The sequence below is a fragment of the Urocitellus parryii genome, chromosome 2 (assembly GCF_045843805.1).
Source record: "Urocitellus parryii isolate mUroPar1 chromosome 2, mUroPar1.hap1, whole genome shotgun sequence".
Classification (NCBI taxonomy): Eukaryota; Metazoa; Chordata; class Mammalia; order Rodentia; family Sciuridae; genus Urocitellus; species Urocitellus parryii.
The window spans coordinates 109038631-109062059 of record NC_135532.1 but is presented as its reverse complement, the minus strand read 5'-3'; the positions used below and the strand labels follow the sequence as shown (position 1 = coordinate 109062059).

The following is a 23429-nucleotide window of genomic DNA, read 5'->3' as shown; positions in this document are numbered from 1 at the left end:
GAAAACAGGAGAATAAAAGAAAAGGAAATTAGTGAATCAAGGCATTAGGGAGAGTAGACAAAAAAGAGTGAAACAACTTTAAAAAAATTCTAGAAATGCTGCAAGCATTTTGGTAAAACCAAGGAATCAGCAGAGAAGAGCCAAGAACCAATAGCATCAGAGGAAAATAGATATAGAGACCTAACTCATGATTCGTGGGGACTTTTCCATCCCTGGACACCTAGGAATGCACAATAGTATTTACTTAATTCAAGGTGTATCATAATGTCTCTGTGAATTTTAGAACATAGAAGATTTTGATGGGGGAAGGAGAGAGAGAAAGAAAATATGTACTTAATCAGAAGTCATTGTGACAATGAAACAAGTGATCCAAAGTTCCAGATGAAAATAACATTCAACCCAAAATTGATATTTATTTTTTTTATTTATTTTTTAAATTTTTTGTTTTAATTAGTTACACATTATAGTGCAATGACCTTGACATATAATACATTTGATTCAGATGGGGTATAATTTCTCATTTTTCTGAGTGTACAGGTTGCAGAATCCCATTGGTCATGCAGTCACTTATATACACACAGTAATAATAATGTCTATTTCATTCTACTATCCTTCCAAAATTGATATTTAAAGCATGAGAATGGACTGAAGGGATTTTTTCAAGTTTCCAAAACAGACTCTGTTCCATGTGATTCAGAGAAAGCTGACCCCCATTCACAGGTCAAGAATAGATCCCAAAGAGCAAAATATGAATGGTAATCATTTCCCCCTGGCATGACTGGGTTAAGAAAAACCACGAAATCTAATTCTGGCCAATAATGCAAGGGCAAGTCTTTTGGGTACCTTCTGGGTAAAGACAGGTTTATTCCTGTTTCTTTTATTTTTGTGGATAACTTTCTGTCAACATCATGTCAGAACTGCTACAAACGTTTTTGTATCAGTCTAAAAATCATTACAGGGAAGAGCCAGTGGCAGCAAAGAAAAATAGAGATAGAGAGAGACCTAACATACTATGTGTGAGGACTTTCCTACCCCTGGACACGTAGTTATGCACAACAACACGTTTTATTTAATTTCAGTCAAATCAGGAGGCTGAGAAACCAGACCAGGGGGACAGATACTAAGTGGGAGTAGAGGGATTGGAACCCAAGTTGGCCTGAGTCAGACTTGAGATGAACACAATGGCATATTGCAAATTGCTGAAGTATCTTCAGAGATCCTTTAGGAAGCAAATCAACTTGGTAAGAGAGAAATTGAGGCATATGAAAGTTAGGTGACACACACTATTGGTCAACAGTAAAGACCAATACTCTTCCCCCAAAACCCCTAATAAATGACCTTTCAATACTTTATTCTTGCAATAAATAATAACATTTTTGGTACTTTTTTTTTTTCTTTTAGGTAACTGAAGTGGTCTGTTTTATATGTTTTTGAAGAGATGGATACTCAGAATTAACATAGACAAAAAAAAAGACACAAAAGAACAGAAGTTCCACAACTTTTATTATTTAATTATATAGCAATATCAAACAAGTGTTATCATTATAAGCAATAAGTGACAAAAAACATTATCTTGAAATAATAATTTGAATTATTATTTTAATTATCTTCGAATTCTTCTAGTAGGCGAAATTTACAGCATTTACTTTTTTTCTTTAATAAATTTTATTTAGATATACTATAGATTTAGAAAACTCAATTTGATTTAATTCATCATCTAGAAGAGTGATTTGCTTGTGCATGTAGGTTTTCAAGGAGGAGTCTAACTCGTCTTGGGATCAGGAGAATGTCTCCGACATAGTGCCACATGGTAACTGTTGATTGATTTTGGGCAATCTCACTGTATGAAGACTAATTATAACTGATTTGTTTTGAATGGGGCAATAATGATTTTTTTTCAATATTTCAATCATTTAGTATAATATATGTCATTTTTAATTTTTCAAACTTAAGAATTCAAAGGAGGCATTAAAGTCATTGATTTCATAATATATTTTATTTGCAGATTTAAAAATTTAAAAAGTAGTTTTTAAATACTTATACTTTAAATAATTATTTTGCCTTTTATAGTCTATACCTAATCTTTTTGTTTGTTTGTTTGTTTGTAGTAATTAAACTTCGCACCTAAACAGTTTTTTTTTAAATTTTGGGATAAAATTGATGTTAATTATCTCTAAATTGTGATTTTTTTAAAGAATTATATTAATGTCTGGAAAAAGATAAGAGAGCCCACACCGGTTAAAAAAGTAACACCACAACAGTGATTAAGAAAAACACTGTGATTAAGGAAAAGATGAATTAGAGGGCAGTCACCAAATGACTACCCTCTGACTCGAGCATGGTGGGGTGATAATGTCAGATAATTTAGGAAATACAATGCCCACAGGGAGTCCACAGCTCAGTTCACATGCAGTAAGCAAAAGAGTGATCATTAGGGCCAACTTCAAAAAGGTTAAGTAAGCAGCTCTGTGCATTGTGATCTGTGCCTGCAATGTAGAAAATTACACCTGAGGCAAAGCAAGCCTCTAGAACCCTGGAATACTCCAGGGAGGCCACACAGACTTCTGAGGTGGTTCACGCAGACTTGGCAAGGCACAGCGGGTTGGCCAATGCCCCGATTTTCTCTTTTGGCATACCCTTTAAAGTAAATTCCCCTCCCTTTCGACTCTATTGCAAAAGTATTTCCTTCAGTGTATGCCACAGAATGCACATCCCAGATTTTAGGAATGATGGATGAAAAGAGGGTTAGCACTTTAATGGCATATATTCAAAAAAATGTCCACTTCCATAAGACCAAAGCTTTACAAGTTATTATTTTATCCTCCCTTGTTTTCTAAAAAAATATTATAGTTATTTATGTTTTTTTTTTAACGTAATGGATTTCTGTATTTTCCCAGCTAGGCTGTGCCTTTGGAGAAATCACCAAGTGGCATTATATACTATTATTTAAAACTCAAAAGTGTTCTGGTTAAATTCAAATACTAGTAACCAATATTCCTTAAATTCAGGTTGGCCATAACCAGCTTTGCCAGAATAAGGATGACCTGAACCAGTAGCCCATTAGCCCCAGAGACACCCAATAGCAGGTGGTAGGATATGGTAAAAATAGGAGGCACTGAGAGGGTTCAAAGGTTCAGAGAAATACAGGATTCCATTCTCTGGAAATTCAGAGATGTAAGGAAAGGTCTCAGACTGAGATAAATTAAGCTATCAGACAGGGATCCAAGACAGTGACTTAGATACTTCAGCTAAGATGTGTAAGAAAGTGCTGAGTCACAGGGGAATTAAGTAGCACTCCCTTTATTAGAAATAAAGGTCCAGTTCTAGGCTGTGTCCAGAATTATTGATCAGAGACTCCTTATATTCTCAATACTAATGGAGAGGATTGGTTCTAGATTCTAGAAGTTGGACAACCAAAGTTTAAACAGGGTTTTATTTGTATACTATTTCAGAGATTATATATATATTACAAAACATAGTGGGGAAGTGTGTTATTTATCACAAGAAAAGAAAATGTAATAATTGACTGGATCCCTGGAACTCAGGTCCCCCCCCCCTTTTTTAAATAAGATCTCTATTGGTGGTTTGAGAAATGATTCTTAATGATTCTTCCTGATTACAACTTGGCTTCCTTCTCAACCCAGGGTATTGTACACTCTTAACCATTCCTAATAGTCAGAAGGCTCTAACTGACACTGGAGCTTCATTAGTTTCAGGGTGAACACCCCTCCAGGCAGTACTCAAACAGGACAATGACAAATTGCTAAAGCAAAGAGCCAAGAAGAAATCATTAGAAACTATTATTGAACCAGGAAATGTGGACAGAATGCTGTGGTTCATCGCAACGAGTGCCATTCTGGTGTTATCTACGTCAACAAATATGTGGCAGCGTGGAACTTCAGTGAAACATGTTTGAAAGCCTGAATGCAGACACCACAAACGTCTGCCCTTGATCCTGGAGGATGAGTCACATCCCAGACGGTTCTGTCCCAATCCTCTCAACTCATCGCAAAACGTCTGCTAGGATCATCTTTAGAGTCCTTGTGCACTAACTGGCCGTCAGTGTGATCCTGGCCTGCACATTTTATTTGAACTTGGCTGAGTTTCGTTTTACATCTGACATCATTTTCCTAGGTACGAGGATTTCACAACTCATGTCTATGTAGGAAAAATTCCAGATGAGCATGCTAAGATGGCTAAAACATATAATCAAGGTTAAAAAAGTGATATTTAGTCTAGAAGTGTTGAATGAGAAACCAGGATGTGTGTGTGTGTGTGTGTGTGTGTGTGTGTGTGTGTGTGTGTGTTTAAAGGGTGCTTATTTTTTCCCAAAGACAAATCGGGAATCACAGCAGTAAAATATCTTAGGGGAAAACCTATGCTCCTGTGAGAAGTAACTGAATTCCTTGATGAAGAAATCTATTTGGCTGTTCTTGCGTTAACATGTTCATACTGGATTTGTTTGAAAGGATGTCCAATCTAGAAATAGTCACCTGGTAAATTATTCCCTTGAAATTACAGCTTGAGGAATTTGAAAAGGAAATTGCTGGGGCCCACGGAGGATGCTACAAACCTCTCATATATAAAGGGCAGCTTCAGCTTTGTGGCAACTTGATCGCCCTAAAATTAGAAAGGCCGCACCCTGACGCACACAGGATTTAGACTGCAGAGTCACTGAGTGAAAGCTGTGCTTCACAGGATGCACCCTGCCTCATCTCTAGATCTGTTCCTACCCAAAGTTTGGATGTTCAACTTGTGTTCTTAATGCTAGAGATCAATGAGCTTCTCCCAGGCTTCTGACTTTGTCAAACTCCTTTCATGACTTTTTTTTTCTCTCTCCCCAAATTGGTTTGCTATCTCTGAGTGTCCATTCTGGCCTGTCTAGTTGTTTTTCCATCTCATCTATTTCATTTAGCTTTTCCCTCCCTGTCCACCCCCATAGTTATTACATGTGTTCTCTAAGGATAATTGCTCATTCTCTGACAGATGTTCATTGAATAAATATTCTTTTTTTCCCTCATACACCCACTTTTGAACCACCAAATTTTGTTGGCTGTACATTCAAACTTCCCTAGAAATGGCTATAACCTGGTTAATGTCACCATCTCTTGGCTGGGCCATGGCACTAGCTTTAAGATTGGTCTCCAGGCTTTGGGTATCATTTTTCCATCCCTCCTCTAACCTGGCAGATGCGATCTGGTCCCTTTCAGACCCTCCTTCAGAGTTGGCTCCTACTCTGTTCACAATTATCCAAACAGTTTTCAGTTCATTCAAAGAAAAGGACAAAGTTAGTGAAGGACTGTCTTTGTGCCTATCTGCCTCTGTCCTGCTTTGACCTCTTGGGCTTCATGCCTTGCTCTTCTTACTCACAGTCCCTGGACCCTCCTTGACCTCTTGCCTTTTTACAACACTCCAGATATATTCTGACTTCAGGGTCCTTGCCTATCCCTGTTTCTTCTGCTTGGATCATAGCTCCCCCACAGAATGCAGCCACCTCTTTTCTCACTGTGTCCTTGCTTGAGTACCATCTTCTCAGTGGGGCCTCCCAGGGCCCTTAGGGTTTCAGCCTACCCTATCTTTCTTGGTCCTTTCTGTTTACATTGCCTGATTCACTTTCTGGGTATAACTCATTACCATATAGCTTTATCATCTCTTTCTTCACTGGCGAGTAAATGCTCCATAAAGAGAGTTTTTTTTTTCTCCGTTTCTCTGATATTTAAGGAAGTATCTAATAAACTGTCACAGAGGAGAGAGACTTGCTAAAGGATTTAGAAAGCATAATGGAGAACACTAACCTCTCTATCGTCAGGCAAGATCCTCTAATAAGGTGTGGTGTAGGAGGTGACGCCTGAGCTTGGGAGATGCTGGTCTGAGGAAGGGAGGAGAAGAGGCCCTTGGGTCTTTCTTATAAAAAGGCCTGGGGACTCAGTAGCTGCTGCTGGTGCTACTCTCGTTTCTCTACCCCCCTCTTCACTTCCAGCAAGCCAATCTGGCTTCTCATGGTTAAGATGAGAACATCACAGAAGGGCTGCTACACCTTTGAGCAGAGAAGGCTGGGAATGCCTGGGAATTAACGAGTGCACCTGAGCCCTTAAATCAATGACCAATTGGTCTTAGGGGGGGGGATATATTTATTCTAGTTCTCTTGCTCCCTGGGCAAGCTACTTTTGAGGGACAATCTGTATATCAATTCTTTAGGACTAAGCTCTAGGTGCCCACTGCATTAGATTTACACATGCCTCCAGTCCTGGCTGTCTTCCCTCTCCTGTGCCACTCTACCTTGATAACAGGATTTCCTTTAAAATCCCACAAACTGCTGTTCCTTGAATCTTGGCTCTGGATTGGCCTCTGGAGGAAGTCAAATAAAGACATTGATTCCTACCCAGATTCTTGAGAATAATGACAGTGAACAATTAGAGAGATAATAAAGTAAACCAGATTGGTTGGGTCTAGAATCTAGAAAAAGATGATTTTAGTTTCATAGTGAAAGAATTTGAGTTGTAGGAATTCGAATTGTTTCTAAATACTTAATGAAACCTTTGAGTTTGGAGGTGAAGTAATCAAAAGGATAACTGAGTATGATCCATGTAATTGATCTAGCTGTTTCATGCAGTGGTACTGTGTTGGGGAAAGGGATAGTCTACAGGGTGGGCTGCCAGTTACAGAAGAACCTAAGAGGTACCCCTGTGATACATTTGAGAGTGCATCAGTTAGTGAGGTGACAGTTGTAATGGAAAGGGAGAAATAGAGATAAAATGTGAAGGGGAAAAATGACAGGATTTAGAGTCCAGCTGCATGAGTTGACAGATGTCTGGGGGTGGGGGGCAGAAAAAGACAAAAAAAAAATGTTGGAAGTCAGATGAGTGATAGAGTAGTATCATTAACAGAGATGAAGAATCCGGGAACCGGCTCTTGTTTGGTGAGTTAAATACACAGTGTGGTTCTGCCAATGGAAGATCCAAGTAGAAATGTTCCAGACAGCTGGATAGGCAATTTTATAAGAAGGCAGGAAGAATTTGGTTTCAGAATTTGGGCACTTTCAGAGGATCATTGAAGCATCTGGCTATTTCAAAAATCCCAAAGAAGAACTTGCTTTACACAAGCCTTGGAGGCTTGAGCTTGTGATTCTTAACAGAGAAAAAGGAAGGTCATAGTAACCTGCAATGACAGGCACACATTACAGTTAGAACATGTGCACCTGTGCATGGGGAAAGAGGAGGTGTGGGAGGGCAGAATTCCAGATTCTAGCCATGCATGTTCTCCAAGATACTGGAGAACTCAGGAATCAAAAGTGAAGTTCAAGGATTTCAGCAGAGACAGATGTAGAATTATGGAGATTTGGCCAAATCTCCAGCCATTCCTAGTAAGATATTGGGATTCTGAGGATAGTTTTCTCAGCTGCCCTTGCTACCCGGTGAAGGATATTATTAAGGAATCCGTTCTCCACATTTTCTTCTTCAGACTAAATAAACCTTATTACATTTCTGTTACAGGTAATAATTTCCATTTCTTATAATTATTTCTACTCTTCTCTGAACTTTCTCCAGTGTTCCTTGTCCTTTAAAAATCTAAAATCAGAACTTCAAAACACAGTAATAACTGGCTCAGTTCTGGGCACAGGAAATGATTCTTCTTCTAAAATGTCACTCCTAGGCAAGGTATCTTAACAGGTTTTACTTTCTGATATTTTTCTTTTTTCTTCCCCTCTTCCTAACCTTCCCTTCCTCTCCAGCCCCCCCCCCCCCATCCCGCACATGGGATTGAACACTGGGCCTCCTGTTTGCCTAGCCTGTGCTCAACTGCTGAGCTACAACTCCACACCTCTACTTGATTTTAAATCTGTCATTTGATGTTTATCTTATCATAATATTATGTTGATTTCAGACAAAATGTGATCATAATGGAATATATCTTTTAAAGTAATTTTTTTTTTGTTTTAATCTCAAAAGCTCTGAGTTAGAATGGGTTTTGGTTTCAGTCTAGTTTTCCAAGTTTCGGAAAGATTTAGGTGGAAGATTCTAGTCTGTAATGACTCTGATTCTCTTTTCTCCCGTGGCAGGGAACGTATGAAGCAAAGTTATCAAACTTTTGCTGTCATCTGTACATTGGCCCCTGCTCACCTCAATAGTTTAAACCCTGGGCTAGCTAAAATGTGATAGAGGAGAGAAAAGAAGGAACACAGTTAGACATTTGTCAAAACTGGAAGCAATGTGGGAGCGCCCAGGAGCCCGGAGCCTGAGCTGGACGAGGTCTTTGGGAGTATTTTTCCATGTGGACCGGAGGGAGATCTTGTAGGAAACAGCCGGGAGCTTACACACGCTGGGCTCTGATTCCACGGGATTTACAAGCCTCGTTGCTGGAAAGAGTCTACAGCTCTCATGGCCCTAGCGGTGCACGATGTTCACTGGACAATAAAGTTTCTGTTTAACAGAGTAAAATAAAAACCCTGTCTTCCCCTTACAGGGTGGTGAAGCAGGCCCTCTGAATTAAAGGGTCGGGGGACCCTTTCCGTGGTTTAGGGCTTGGCAAGACCCGGTTCAGCCAAGATCGCAGCGGATCTGGTGTCACCCCGACTGCGGGGGAGCCTCCAGGTCCGAGAAGAGCAAACCCTCAGCCTCTGGGGCTGCGGTGGAAGGTTCTGGCGCGCAGGCAGCCGAGAGCATGGGAGAGGGGGGCGCTGCCCGCCAGCCCGGCTCCAGGGGACTCCTCCCCCTCTCCCAGCCCACTCGCAAACCAAAGTACAAGGTCCTCTGTTCCAGCCAGCAGCGCTGCGTGAGCCTCTACACGTAGCCGCAGACAGCGCTTTAAATAGGGTCCGACTTGAGCAAGCAATCCCAGACGTGGAGCCCGGGGGGCCAGCACAGGCGACCGCAGCGGCGGCGGGTCAGCGGGCGGCCAATAGCTAGGGCGCGGCCCGCCCTGTCACCTCCCCCTCGGGGAGTCTATAAGGTCCGGGCGCCCGCGGCTGCGCGCCTCCGCCTGGCCCGGCCCTGTCTGCTTTCTCCGTGCTGGGGCTGCAGCCACCGGCGGCTCAACTTGTGGGATCGCTGGGGTCCGCAATCGCCAGCCTCGGGCTGACCAGAGGGTCGCTGCGTTCTCGCGAGAAGTGCGCCGCTGCTGGGCAGAGGGGGTGCGGGAGCCGGCGCGGGCTCTTCAGGGGCGGAAGATGGGGAGGTGCACCGTGAAGTCCCAGCTGCTGCTGCTGCTAGCGCTCGTCCTCCACCCCTGGAATCCTTGTCTTGGTGCCAACTCGGAGAAGCCCTCTAGTGTCCGGGCAGGTGAGCATCCCCGCAGTCCGCCGCTGCCCCGAGAGGCTGGGTGGGATGGACGGTCCATTCATCCTCCCGCCCTTTTCATAAGGTTGCCAGGTGAGTAGGGGAGGGCCTATCTCTCCTCCTCAGGACCGCCAAGGTGAGTGGGCTAGACTGACCCTCCGCCCCAGGACAGCTGAAGTCATCCCCAGAACTGCACCCGGGAGGCGCTGAAACCCGTGCAAGTGAGGGAACACTTACCCTCGTCTTCTCTGGGAGTTTCTCCGTAAACTGAGTGCGCCCAGATTTTGCTTCGGAATTAAGTTGGGGTTTCCTTTTGGTCTTAGGAATCCCTGGACACCAACACCTTTCCTGCTGCTGCTCTCCTCTCTGCTGCTTGGCATGCTTTATCTGGACCAGGCAATACTCCCTTTGTGACCTAAACACGGGACTCAGTGTAGTTTCTGATTGATGGTGACACATTCCTTCCAGTGCCCTAGGAAGCTGCTGGTAACACCTACCTTTTGCCAAAATCAATGCTCAAAAACCTTGGTTGTTTTCTGAAAGGCTTCCCGGGCCACCCAGCACGTCCAGGAGGCAGCTTTCCTCCTTTGGGATTTGGAGAGGAGACTTGTGGACATAGCTTCTCCTCTTTGCCACCCTTATCCTCAGCCCTGGCTGTTACTTGTGTTCAGAAGCTGAAACGGCAGCGAATAGTGCAGTTATGTTCATGTAAAACAAAACATTTTACTTTTAGCCAAGAGAGACTCTGCACATGCTTGTCTAAACACTCTTCTGCTGCATTTGCTGCAAAGGAGAAATCCTTGGAGTTTTTCACTTTTGTACCTTTTTGCTCAACTCTCTGAAACTGGATATTGCATTTAAATGACCTTCTGATATGCCTTTTTTTTGGGGGGGAGGAGGTGGGGGCGGATCATTTTGGCATGTTTTTACCCACTTAAGTTAATTGGGTGCTTTTTTATTTTTTTGGCATGAGTTTTCTATACGCCTAAGGACAGACATTTTAACTTCAGGGTTGTTTAGAAAGTGACATTTGGTGTAGAGACCAGGCAATCCAAAGAGCAGTGGTTTTGTTTTAATCTTCAGGTGTTTGGGAAAACTCAAGTAGTCTAATCTGCCTATCTTTCTACATTCCCATGAAACAGTACTTGCTTTGTTAGCATCAGAAACTGGGAATTCAGGTGGATTTCTGTCAGTTACAGAATGCTTTCCTTTCTGTAAGGAATGCTGATGGTTTAGAAATGGGTATTTGAACATGTATGATTTCTCTAAATTTGAACTAAATTTTGTCATAATTTAAAAAAATAATTCACCTAGTGTAACATCTAGAAAACAGACAATGGTACTTTTAGCAAACAGAAATGGAGGCAAAACATAAAAATTAAAAAAGTTAAAAAAACTTTCCCAGAAACGATTTTTGTTGTTGTTGAAACACCCAAGGAAACTTTTATAGGGAGATAAAATAACCACTGAGGGCTTTATTATTTTTAGAGGGTCTCTTTCAGCCCTTGTATTATTTTATTCCACCTCATTACCAACCTTTCCTTTTGTAGTTGCCTTTAAAGTCAAAATTGGCTTCTTCCCCATTCTGGCTTTTAACTTTCATGAAATTGGACACTCAACTTTTAAAGTTTTGTAACATCAGAGAAAGGGAATTTCAGATATGTTTCTCTCAGCAAAAGACTAAATACAATCTGAGGAATGGTTACTTAGTAGCTGGGCACAGGGAGTTCAGTTAGGAATTAATTTGTGGGAAAATGTTAATTTATGATAGATGGAGCCAGCAGTAGCCGGTTTGATTACCAACTATTATATTAGAGGTTCCTACAGGTTATGTAGTAAGCTCCTAAATGCAAAAGATACACTATTTGAGTACATGGTCAGAATCATGGACTGTGGTCTATTTTATCCCTTAGGCATTACAATTGAAATTACTATACAAATATCAAGCTTTTCCTTAGGATTCTCAGTGGTCCTAGATTAATAGTGGGTATATAGAAAGATGGCTTCTCATCTCTAACCCCCTGTATATGTCAGTGTGTTCCAGCTAGTCATTAAGAAATGGACTAAATCAAAATTTCTTGGCCCTGTTGAGATTTGGATCCAGATGTTGGGGGCTGATCTTTGCATTGTAGGATGTTTGCAAGGCTCCTTGCTCTATGCCCACTAGATGCCAATAGTATCCACTTATAAATGTGAGAGCAAAACATGTCTCAAAAAAAAAAAAGATGAACAAATGTGTCCTGAGGAGCAAAATGGCCCAGGCTTGAGAATTGCTGGACTAGATTAGTCTATGTGTATCTGAAGCAATGCAGAATTATAGTGTTACTGGAGTAATAACAACAACTTGTTTTTTTGAGACTCAGTCTCCCTATGTTGCCCAGGCTGGCCTCAAATTCCTGAGCTAAAGTGACCATCTGCCTCAGCCTCCCAAGTAGCACTACCAAACCGGGCAGCAACTCTTTTTTTCAAGAGCATATATTTATAGTCATTTTCCATTTTTCCACTGTACTAGAGAACATAGTGTTTGCATCGCGTTTATCCATTTTTGGAATATAGTTTTTCTCAGCTTTGGTGCCATGTGTTGATCAGAGTTAAGAACTCTGCTTTGTGTCACACCTACTGAGAGTTCGACTGTGAACAGTGTTGGTACCCTTTTGGTTGTCACTTTATTTTTAGACGGAGAGAATCTGAACAAGATTTCGGTTTTAAAACTCATTTTCACCTAGAAGTTTTTATTTTATTTTATTTTTTTTTTTGTACTGGGAATTGAACCTAAGGGTGCTCTACTATTGAGACACAACCTCAGCCCTTTTGATTTTTCATTTAGAGACAGGATCTGTGCCTTAGGGCCTTCCTAAATTGCTGACACTGGCCTAAAAACTTGCCATCCTCCTGCCTCAGCCTCCCAAATAGCTGGGATTACAGGCATGTGCCACCACCGCCCCAACTTCTCCTAGAATCATTTATAGGAACATTTATAGAAATCATGTGTGAAATATATTTCCTTATGAGACCTTTCCCAGGTAGAACTCTTTGATTCCATCACTGTCAATAAATCAGGTTGAGACACTGATTTATTTCCCCTACTCTGTGTTCTACATGAGAGTAATAGGGGATGAATGTATTCTGGCCAATTCTTTGCAACCAGGATTCCAGACCTGGATCAAGATTTGTTTGTGCTTTCTGCGGCACCTTGACTATTTTATGATCTAAATTGGGTCGACACCAAGTTTTGGGCAAACATGAAGGAAATGTTTTCAGATGTTTCTGTCAAGACTAGTATTTTTCAACCATGTTCATTTATAAGCTCTTTAATTTGCTCTGGTACATTTGAGGAGGACAGGAAAGTTTTGTCCCTATCTACAGATGCAAACCAGCAATTTACAGGGTGGAGAGGAAAAGAGCAATGCTCTGGAGAAATTGCTGGAAGGGAAAAGAGAGAAAGGCTGCTCCCAGGGTACTTTCTTTGTCTGTTCTTGAAATCCTATCCATTGTTGAAGTCTCAATCTTAGAGAATTCTTCCCTTGACTTTTGTTTGGCCCTCTTTCTTTCTAAATTCTTAATAAAGTTGGTTTCTACAAATCCAACCTGCTTTACATTCTGGGTGTTGTTTAAGAAGTTGTAAGTTCTTTGACATGAAGGACTGAGTTTGATTCATTTTTAGGCTCTTCACAATGTCTGTCCTGTTCTTTGCCACGCACAGATTCTGGGTTCATGTGTGTTGAACCTAGGCCTCGCCCTGAGAATTCTGCAAATGGCATGCAGTCCATGAGATGACTAGTTGCTCTCTTTTCCACAACTTTAAGTAACTTCTTTTCTTTCCTGAGGGACCCAGATACGGCCATGGCCTAGCAACGTAACTGAAAGACCAGGCAGGCTTTTGTTTCTGAGTTGTAATTGACAGTTCTTCTCCCTAGCTTACGGTTTCCCTTCTACCTGCCTTACTTGATAGAAAGTGGCGCCTGCACTATTACTTTCAGGAGCTTCAGTGCCATAGTCCTTTCTTGTAGCTGGTGATGTGGAGGCTTGGAATGCCACATCACTTGCTCAAGATCACACAGCTGGACAGCAGTGGAAGAGGGGCTGGTGACCTTCCTGCAGTCTCTTCTCCCTGTCTTCACTGTTGTTCAGTTGGACTTTTAGGACCGACTGGAGAGGAGGGTTAGGGCTTCAGTAACTGAGAGAAGCAAAAGGAATGTTTTGCTAAAAGGGAAAGCAACCTAATTTGTAGGTTTATGTAGATACAGGGGAAAGGAATAGGTTAGCACAGCCTGTAGGAAATCAAAGGGCCCTGGGCCAAGAGACAGACTATGCCCTTGGGCCAAATCGAGGAGGTCAAAGCCAGCAATCTGTATTTATTTATTTATTTATTTATTTATTTTTAAACCCTTTTTATATTGAACTCAGGACTGAACTCAGAGTTTCTTTACCTCTGAGCTACATCAGCAGCCCATTTTATTTTATTTATTAATTTTTTTTTTTTAAATTTTGAGACAGGGTCTTGCTAAGTTGCCAAGGCTGTCCTTGAACTTGCAGTTCTCTTGCCTGGGCCTCTGGAGTCTCTGGAATTACAGGCATACATCATAGTGCCTAGCAGCTACCCATTTTTATATGGCCTGTGGGTTAACAGTGATTTTTACATTTTAAAAATACTTGGGAAGTATCAAAAGAAAATTATATGAAATTATAAAGACATGTGGAATTAACGTCTTACTGAGGCATAGTCACCCCCAGGGGCTCGCCTGCTGTGTGGCTGCTTGAGTGCATGTGGGAGGAGTCCTGTGTGTGGCCTGAGAAGTCCACTGAGTCCGCACACTTGCTGCCTTCTCCCTATGCAGGAGGCTGTGCTGACCTTGCCTTAGGAGGTGATGGTCCCTTTTATGCTGTGGCTAATGCAGATCTGCTCTGTTGGAAAGAGCTGGGCTTTGGACAGTAGCAGCTGGCTCTGGGCATGTCCAAGGCCTGTTTTTCATTTTAGACTTTGCCAGTGATTCCTTTGGTGTTCTGAATTCAAACATAGAGCTTCTCTGTTACATCATTTTAAACAGCACTGGAAGCTAACTAGATATGTTCTTTAGTGTAATAGTGTTCACATGGTCAAAAATAAATAAAGGACTCTTATAGCCAGTTGGAAAGGCCATGCATATTTCTTCAGAGTTTGTGTATTTTCTACAAATTTGTTCTCAAAACTTGGTTATGAGTTCGTGACTTGCCCTCTCAGAGGAAATAATTAGCACATTTATCATTGAGCACTTTTATTCTTCTGTAACTATCCCTATACATTGGGCTAAATTGAGAAATTAGTGGCTTTTCAAGTGACATAATCTTTTAAATTTTCTTTGCATTTTCTATGGAGTGCTTATCTGACAAAACTAAACTTAGCAAAACTAATTTTCTTAGCTATTGAGATTGTAGAATACAGACTGTGGTCTCCTATTTCTTGTCCTTATTACAACCTTAACCCATATGGTCTATCATTCTCTATATATGACACAGACAAAAGCTTAAACTGAGCAATTTTATAGGTGTCCTATAACATTTCATAGGTTTTTATAGGACAATTGACCACAATGGGTGAAGGCCAAGGTGTAGTCTATGTTTATAGTGAGGAGAGCTTTTATACTTAGGATCCTCTTCATGAGTTTAAAATACAGTAACTTCAGGCAAGTTGACTATTTCTCATTCAGGATAATTTTTTTAAAAATTACAATTGAAGGAACATTATAGAAAAAGGACAAATTTCTGTTACATATTTTCTTGTGGGTTAAAGAGGGATATATACTTTTTTCAATAATTTTAGTTTTTTATAACATATAAATCTCCCTATTTAAAAAGAAAACTTTAATTCTTGTTAGAGCATTTGCATTTTTATTTACCGGATGACTTTGAAGTTTTTCAAGTCTTGGTTATATAATCAAGTATTAGCATATTGCAGTTTTAGGAAATCCTTTCTTATTCATATTGGCTTGACCTATGGATATGTGCCCTCCCCTTCTTGAATTTGCTTAAAGAAGATGTGATTAAGTGAGAAAATGTTTCATTTGTGAGTTCGTAAATATAGCTCATGTTTAGTATTATATTCTGCTATATGAAGTTTTGTTTGTTTAGGTTTGGAGTTAAATTCTGTGCAACCAAGGAATAAAGAACTATTTTGCTTTTTAAAAGAGCAGTCAACAGTTAAATATTTTTTTCCCTCTGCTCTTTTTGATTATCACTTTTCTCAACAAAGTATCAGTTATTATGCAAGTTTCTGAGTAACATGGCTCCTGGAGGCGTCTGCAAGACAGAACTTCCAGTCTGCTGCACTACCCTCCTCTTTTTGGGTTGTTGGCTTCTATTTCTGGAGAGCCATAATCAAAATCTTCACTAGAAATGCAAATAAATAAATAGATAGTTAAGTAAACAAAATTTGGATGCAATTCAAAAACCATGATTATAACTGTAAACATCCTCTAAAAAAAGTTTTAATACAAATAAGGTTTTTAGTAAACAGTGAGGGGCTGAATGTGGGGGTGGTCGGAAAAGTGCTTCTAACAAATCTGGGAGAGTTTCTAAACTATGCCAGAGTTAAAATTAAAACTCATTTGTTATATTGATGGTTTAATGGTTTAATACTGTTTTTGTTATTTTGGATGCATAAGACTTCCTAATGTTTATAATGTGGGCTTATTTTTTTTTAGCTTGTTACATTCACAAGTGTTTAAGAGGAATTCCCCATTTGCTTTCTAGTTACTGTCAACTTATTTCAGAGTTCCTTCCAGAAGGCATAAGAAGAGAGGATTTTTCTTCTGACTTTAACGCTGTGGTCCTATTCCTATGCCCTGTGACTTGGACAGATTAAGATTCTTTATGGGTTGAAGGATCTTGAAGCATATGTGGTCTTTATCTCTCTCGTTATCCTCCCCAGTCAGTCCCAGGCAGTCAGGTGTAATCCAGAGATGTTAGCTGTGCCTCCTGCCACCCAGCTTGACCCTCCCACAAGGCTCAGCAACAAGTAGAAGAGGTCTGTAATGCCCGCAGTCCTTGCCTCCTGACATCAGGAAGACTGTCATGGACTACTCGGTTTTAATTGGTTTGAAGCCATGGTTTATGGGGTTTTAGGGTGCTAATTACTTAAAGTAGCTGCAAACTTTAGGTATTTTAAATGCATTCTCTAACAGACTCTTTCCTTCTGAGTTCTAGCTGAATACCAGCAGCTATTTCATTTCAAAAAACAAATCTACAAATACAAAATGTAAATCATTTCTTAAAAAAAAAAAAAGAAGAGACTGGTCAGCAGTTGGCAGGCGAGCTGGAGTGGCCTCCCTGATTTAGTGTCCTGGTGAAGTGTGGCGGAGCCTTATGCAGAGGGAAATGGGGCTTTGTTGGGGTTTTTCCAGTTTGTTCTGAGCCAGCATTGAGGCCCCTGGTCTTCAGAGGTCCCTTCTCCAGATCCAGCCATGCTGTCCTTTCCTGGCCTTTAGCTGGCACCACCCCTGTGACCAGATTGCCCCATTCTTCCAAGGCCCTCCGAAATTCCTTTCAGCCACGTCTAGAGAAGGACAGTTCTCCTTTTCTTCTGACTTCAGTGTAGACGAGGCTGGAATTTTTTAAATAGTGACTTTACTAGGTAACCAAGAGCAAAACAAAACAAAACCCAAACTGGAAAATCACCAAAGCAAAGAAATGAACAGACTTACCAAGTAGACAGACCGAGTTCCTACTTTCCTGACTTCAGTATACAGTTAGAGCCGCACAATCCTGGCACATTCTTGGGAGGTCCATAAATTCTGTGTCCTTTTCCAGCTTTTCCTTCTTCACTCCTCAATCTCACTCCTCACTCTTCCCACATTTTTTTTTTTTTTTTGGTATCAGGGATTGAACCCAGGGGTGCTTAACCACTGAGCCACATCCCCAGCCCCTTTTTTATATTTTATTTTGAGAAAGGGTCTCTCTAAGTTGCTTAGGGCCTCACTAAGTTGCTGAGGCTGGCTTTGAACTTGCAATCCTCCTGCCTCAGCCTTCCAAGCCACTGGGATTATAGGAGTGTGCCACCAGGACCGACTTTTTTTTTTTCTATTCTTTTTCTTTTCTTTCTTTTTTTTTTTTTTTTAACACAAAGATAGCTCTTCTCCATGGTTGGATCCCATTAGGATCCCTGGATAGATAAGGGGTACTAGATGGATTGTATTTTGTAGTTTCTTGGAGGTCAATAGCATGACTCTAACCATTAAGCACTGAGTAGGTGAAAGGTTTTGCCCAACTTTTTAGTTGTCGGTGGTACTGGGGATTGAACCCAGGGCTTGCACCTCCTAGGTAAGTACTCTACCGCTGAGCTCCATCCCCAGCCCTTTTTATTTATTTATTTTGGTTTTAAGACAGAGTCTTACTAAGCTTCCCAGGCCTGCCTAAAACTTAGAATCCTCCTGCAACAGTCTCATGAGTAGCAGGATTATAGGCATGTATCACCATATCTGACTTTGGAACTCCTTTTGGATTGCTTTCATTCTTGGTTCTGAGTATGAATTCGTAATTGCTTTATAAATCTATATAATTTAATAAACTCACATTTACTTATTGAATTAACTAAGCTTTAAAAATTCTTCCCTAATATATTTTTATAAGAGGTATCTAATAGTATGGTAACTATTTTGGTGCAAATGTATTCAAAAAATGATTTCCATTGTATAATACTGAAGTGTGACAATTACTATCTAAACTTTTGAGTATTTATTGAATGACTAGTCTGTGTTCTGTTGCCTTGTGTGGAGGAAAAATAAAAAAAAAAATAAAGCAAACAAACAAAACACACACCAGGCTCAGTTCCTCTTCCACATTGAAATTCTGAGACTATTAACAGGAAAGTAATGCACATGCAAAAGTAAAGAAGTCTGAGATGGGCTTAGGATGAAGCACGAGGAAAAGTGTCCAAAGTTGGTATCAGGAACCCTGGGTCTGAGGTCCAGGTCCTCTACCCACCACTCTCGACCCATTACTGAGCCCCTCCAGATGCCACTAGTCACTTGTTATCTTCTGTCTCTGTTGTTTGGAATTTTTTGAGTTCTAAGCATCAGGATGAGTGGTAGAGACAGAGTCCTGCACGAAGCAGAAAAGCAGCTTCAAAGAAACTTGTGATCAGTTTACTTGTTGGGCCAGAGGAAGCATAGGCACATGTTCGGTTTTGTGTTTTCAATTCTGCTTTTGATTCTAGTTGTAGCAGGAGCTGGATTTGGCTAGAATAGGATGTTACGTTTTTTGCTAATTAGCTTTTGATTTAGAGGTAAGAAAGGAAAGCCAAGATTAAGTAAAATTAAATTTGCATTATAAAATATTCTGAGTGTTTTTTATGAGAGGAAAACAGTTCCATGTTCATATGAAACTATTATCTGTCTTCTGAGAGATATCTTATACTATTCATCAAATTTAAATATACTGAGCTGTTTTAAAAAAATAACTGCATATTCGCCTGCTTCCTTTCTATTAAAATTATACATAGATTAAGAAAAATGGTGCTGGGAACTTTAGAAGTTATAAAACATCTTTTTATGATATTTGCTCTTCAAATTGTTACTGAAATCTGATCACCTGCATGCACCTTTTAGATTTGTTGAATATCTTTAAAATATGATGGCATTTTGTGAACTAGAACTACGTTAACTAAAAAAGAAAGTCTGTTCAAGGGAGAAAATACACACTCGTGTATTTACTAGTCACAGAGATTACTCTTAAACCCTAAGACTAGAGCAGAAAGCATGGATGCCTTTTGATCTGGACTTTCCTTCTTTGATATACTGCTAGGTCGTTGTCCTCACTGAGGTTGTTTGTCCTGTGTTTGCAGCTCTGGAATGAAAAGTATGTTGTGAGTGATAGCCTAATACCTGCTCCTCAGAGGAGATGGTTTTGTTCAGCTCCTTTTCTTTTTTTCTGGCTCTTTTTCCTACAGTAACCAAAAGAATTTGATGTAAGTTGAAGGAAGTAGTTCAATAGAACAACTGGAAGAGAAAGACTGTAACTTAATTTTGAAAACAGATACAGTTATTGCTTTTTCAAGTGAGGTCATCAGAAACCACAGGAGCATTTAGCTAGAGCGTTGATCTTGGGAATTAACCAGGATTTATTAAGTAAGCAAGTAAACAACTGTAGTTGTTGCTCCTGTATTGTATATTAGGTTAAAAAAGAGCTTGGTTTATTAAAATGATAAACTAGCCTCTATGTTACTCTTAAATATCATGTAATTGATAGTTTTATGTCCCTCAAAAGAAAGCAATTTTTTTATAGCGTAGACCATCCGTTAGCAGCCAACCTCCTCTTCTTTATAGAAGTCATTGAGTGGCTCTTTTACACCAGTACCAATGGCTCCATGGTTTATGACTGAGTGGATTGTGTGGGATTTTTAAGAAAAGTCTGAATTCGAAGCCCCCATGCTAGCAATGGGAAATTTTGGTTATATAAAATTGTACAGAAATATGATTTGGTTAAGTTTAGGCCTTGAGATTTATTTGTCAGGTTTATCTTATCTGATGTTGTAACACTTCTATTAATCATAACAAATGGAAGGTCCCAGCTACTTTTTGCCATTCCATGACCCTCAGCCTGTGGTGTGGTATTGTTGGGCCCTGGTGGGACATACACCCTGAGACAGTGTATAGTACTGTGTTTGCTTCTCATTTGGTTGTAGAAGATGAGCTGGCTGCCTTGGCAAGCAGCAGCAAGCATGCAGGGATGAGCTCCATGATGAACAAAGGCACTTCACATCTCTTGGTACTTCTGATAAATTGAGGCACGTGGGCTGAAGATAAAGCTCAGTTGGTAGAGTGCTTGCCTTGCATGCACAAGGCCATGGGTTCAATCCCCAGCACCATAAAAAAAAAAAAAAGGAGGCACAAGTCTGTTGTATCTGAATGACCTCGAGATGGGTTCCACTTTCATTCTGATTAAACATTTGACAAAGAATTCAAGATGACGTCACTTCACTTTTCAGTTATTAGGACAAATGTAGAAGCAATACAGAAGAGAGTGCTTTCTGGATATGGCCGGAGAAGGTCCTCTGTAGAGGACTGGGATGAGAAAATTAAAGGTACATATGCTCTTGCCTGGATTGCTGGGCTGCATGATTTCTTTTAAGGTCAAATACTCATGAAAGACACCTCATGGGAGATAGTGTAAGGTAGCAGTTAAGAGGATGATGTTTTAGAATCAGACGTATGAATTGAAATACCATTTCTACCTCTTATTCATGGGCTGTTCTTGAAATGATTTTCATAACTTCTGTGAATTGTCATAGTTTCTTTATAATAGTAGTTGCTTCATAAAGTTGATTTTTTTGTCTGTTTGTTTTGGATAGTGGGTACTGAACTCAGGAGCACTCAACCACTGAGTCACACCTTCAGCCCTGTTTTGTATCTTATTTAGAGACAGGGTCTCACTGAGTTCTTCGTGACTCTCTTTTCCTGAGGCTGGCTTTGAACTCGGAATCCTCCTCAGTCTCCTGAGCTGCTGGGATTACTGTGTGAGCCACCTCACCTGGCTTTCATAAGGTTGATTTGAGAATAAAATGAGTATACCTCTAAAAAGCTTGGCACAGGTCCTGCAAACAGATTGCTGGCTATGTGCTCCAAGGCTTGTTCTCATTCTAAACAATATGATTATAATCAGCATTCTTTTAATGTGAAACCTAGAATGAGCCGAGCTAATTCTTGTGTTCTGATAATGGGGAGAAAAACGTAGGCTATCAGGGAATTCTAAAAATAAGTTTTAACAATTAAAATATAGAGCAACTTTTTCCAGGGGAACCCAAAGAAAATAAATCATGAATGTAGTAGTTCAGATCAGTCTCTTTGGTGATGTTCTTTGATGGTTTACTCAAATTCAAAGCTTTAAATTTTCCTCATTCCCATGATTTATTCTTGATATTCAGGAGTGTCATGGCTCCCACTGTTCTCTCTCTCATTTTAAAATTTTCTTTAATCTATAATAGAAACTGTACATTTATGTGTATGTTTGTGTAATTACATATCTGAAACAGATAAGGACTTAAAAAAAACAACATAGTGCTGTTATCACACTCAACAGAGATTCCTTACTGTCCTCAGATATCCATTCAGTTTCACTTTTTCAGTCCAGTTTCAAAAACGCCTTTTTGTAGTTTGTTTGATCAGGATTCATGAAATTCTCTTCTTAAATACCCTTCCAAACTGTCACCACCTTAGTGCAGGTGGCAGGACCCTGGCAACCTGAGAGTCATATTCAGTCTGCATACTGTATTTCAGAAAACTCTTAATTCTTATGTTTATAAAATCAGGACATTTTACTTAAAAACCTGATTTTCTTTGCTTGGTGGAAAAATAGAAAAGGAAGCCTGTTAGGAACCCTGGACTTGCCTTCCCACCAGGCAGCAAGTGTTGGCCCGGAAGGGCCCTCCTTCGGGTGTGGCTTGTGCACTTCTGTCCCTCCCGGTCCTCAATGCCCACTTGGCTCCTTCACTAATGGACTTTTGCAATCTCTGGTTTTGGCATAGATCACCAAATGAGCTAATGATAGTGTTTCTTAAATTGCTTCTCTTGTGTCGTCATTGTTGAGTCCAGTGACTCTTAGCCTGTGGGTGTTTGGTAAAGTCTGTGGACATTTCATTTGTCATTAGTAGTGGGTGCTCTCCTGTGGGAAGGGGACAGGCATGCTGCAACAACATCTTACAGTGCACAGCACGTCTGCCTGCCAGAAAGGACTACGTGCCCCTAACTGTCAGTAGTGCTGGGGCTGGAAATGCTGCAGTGTGGTGGCCCTTGTCTGATTCCAAGTCCTGCTCTCATTGTTTCCCAGTTTGATATTTATATGGGATTTATGATCGGACTGAATTCTTCACTCTTCAGCCAGGAAGCTATGCTTTTGCCCAGCCCTGACCCCTTCTGGGAATATTTCCAGGTCCCTGGACTATGAAAATTCTACCTATCATTTTTAAGGCCTCCATTTTTAGTTCTCTGATGAAAAAATTTATGATGACATTTCATCACACTATTCTCCAAAATTCCTTTAGAAATGGAAAATTCCTTAAAGATCTATTTTAACACTTTCCCTTACTACCATCCCTGCTTCTCTAGTTCAAGAAACTAAAACTAGAGATATTAAGTCATACATTCATGGTTTCTCCCATTTCATCCATGGTTCTTTACTCTCTCTTCTATGCTGAATTATTGCTAAAAAATAATCTGTTATTTAATTAGATACATAGTGAGCTATTTTTACCTTTTCAAGTGAAAACATTATATCCTTGGGTGGATTTCAACTGCAAGAAGACAGAAACAGCATCTCCCCGTTGTTGGTATGAAATCTGTGAACTTCTCTGCCTTAGCACCTAAGCATCCAGAAGCTTCTTTGTCTGCTGGCTCCACAGAGGGACAGTGAGATCACTTATAAATAATGCAAACAGTAGACACCTGCACTGGTCAGGGTTCCATTCAGGAAAAAAAAAATCAGTTCATTTTAGGTACCTTGAGCAGAGGCAGCGTAACAAAGTAGTTATGAAACTGCATAGTTTTTGGAAAGCATGGAAGAAGAGTGGACTTTAGGTTGGGTCTGCAGAAGTGACTTCCAGAACGTGAGAGAGCTGACCAGATGAGGAGGTTGCTCCTTCTATTCCAGTTGAAGGGGATCAGCAGGATGCCTAGAAACATGTGGCTCACGCATACACTGCTATAAATGTAATCCAGGGTTGGGAAGCCGTCTCCACATCTCCTTATGCCCACGAGGCTGGTGATAGACTCTGGAATGTAGAATTAGTCACTGCCTCTGCTATTTATTTGTATGTGTGCCTCTCTCCCTTTCTTTTCCTCTCTCTGCCTTCCTCCTCTGCTGCCCTGAAATAAAAGGCCAACCTTGAACTACAAACACAGGGTAGTCTTTCTGCCATGGTTACCAAAAGAAAAGACTGAAAGTAGTAGACCAAACCATGTGTCTTTCAAATCTCAGAGGAATGAATCAAAGGAGGGGAGTAATTTTCATCTAGACACTCAGCTTCAGAGTAATTGGGGAAATGCACTTTAACATTTTTTTTTTTTTTTTGGTACTTGGAATTGAACCCAGGATGCTTAAACACTGAGCCACATCCCCAGCTTTTAAAAAAATTTTACTTATTCATTTTCTTATTTTCTCAGTGAGTTTGCATAAGGCCTCCCTAAG

At 40.4% G+C, this 23429-nt stretch overlaps 1 protein-coding gene across 1 annotated transcript in view; it reads left to right on the top strand.

Annotated features, from left to right (window-relative positions):
• Positions 1-8979: 8979 nt before the first annotated feature.
• Positions 8980-23429, top strand: part of Plod2 (procollagen-lysine,2-oxoglutarate 5-dioxygenase 2) — an 80752-nt gene continuing 66302 nt past the window's right edge. Inside the window, exon 1 of the mRNA XM_026385011.2 lies at positions 8980-9278. Coding sequence (XP_026240796.2) covers positions 9167-9278 — 112 coding nt within the window. The 5' untranslated portion in view covers positions 8980-9166. The remainder of the gene's footprint in view (positions 9279-23429) is intronic.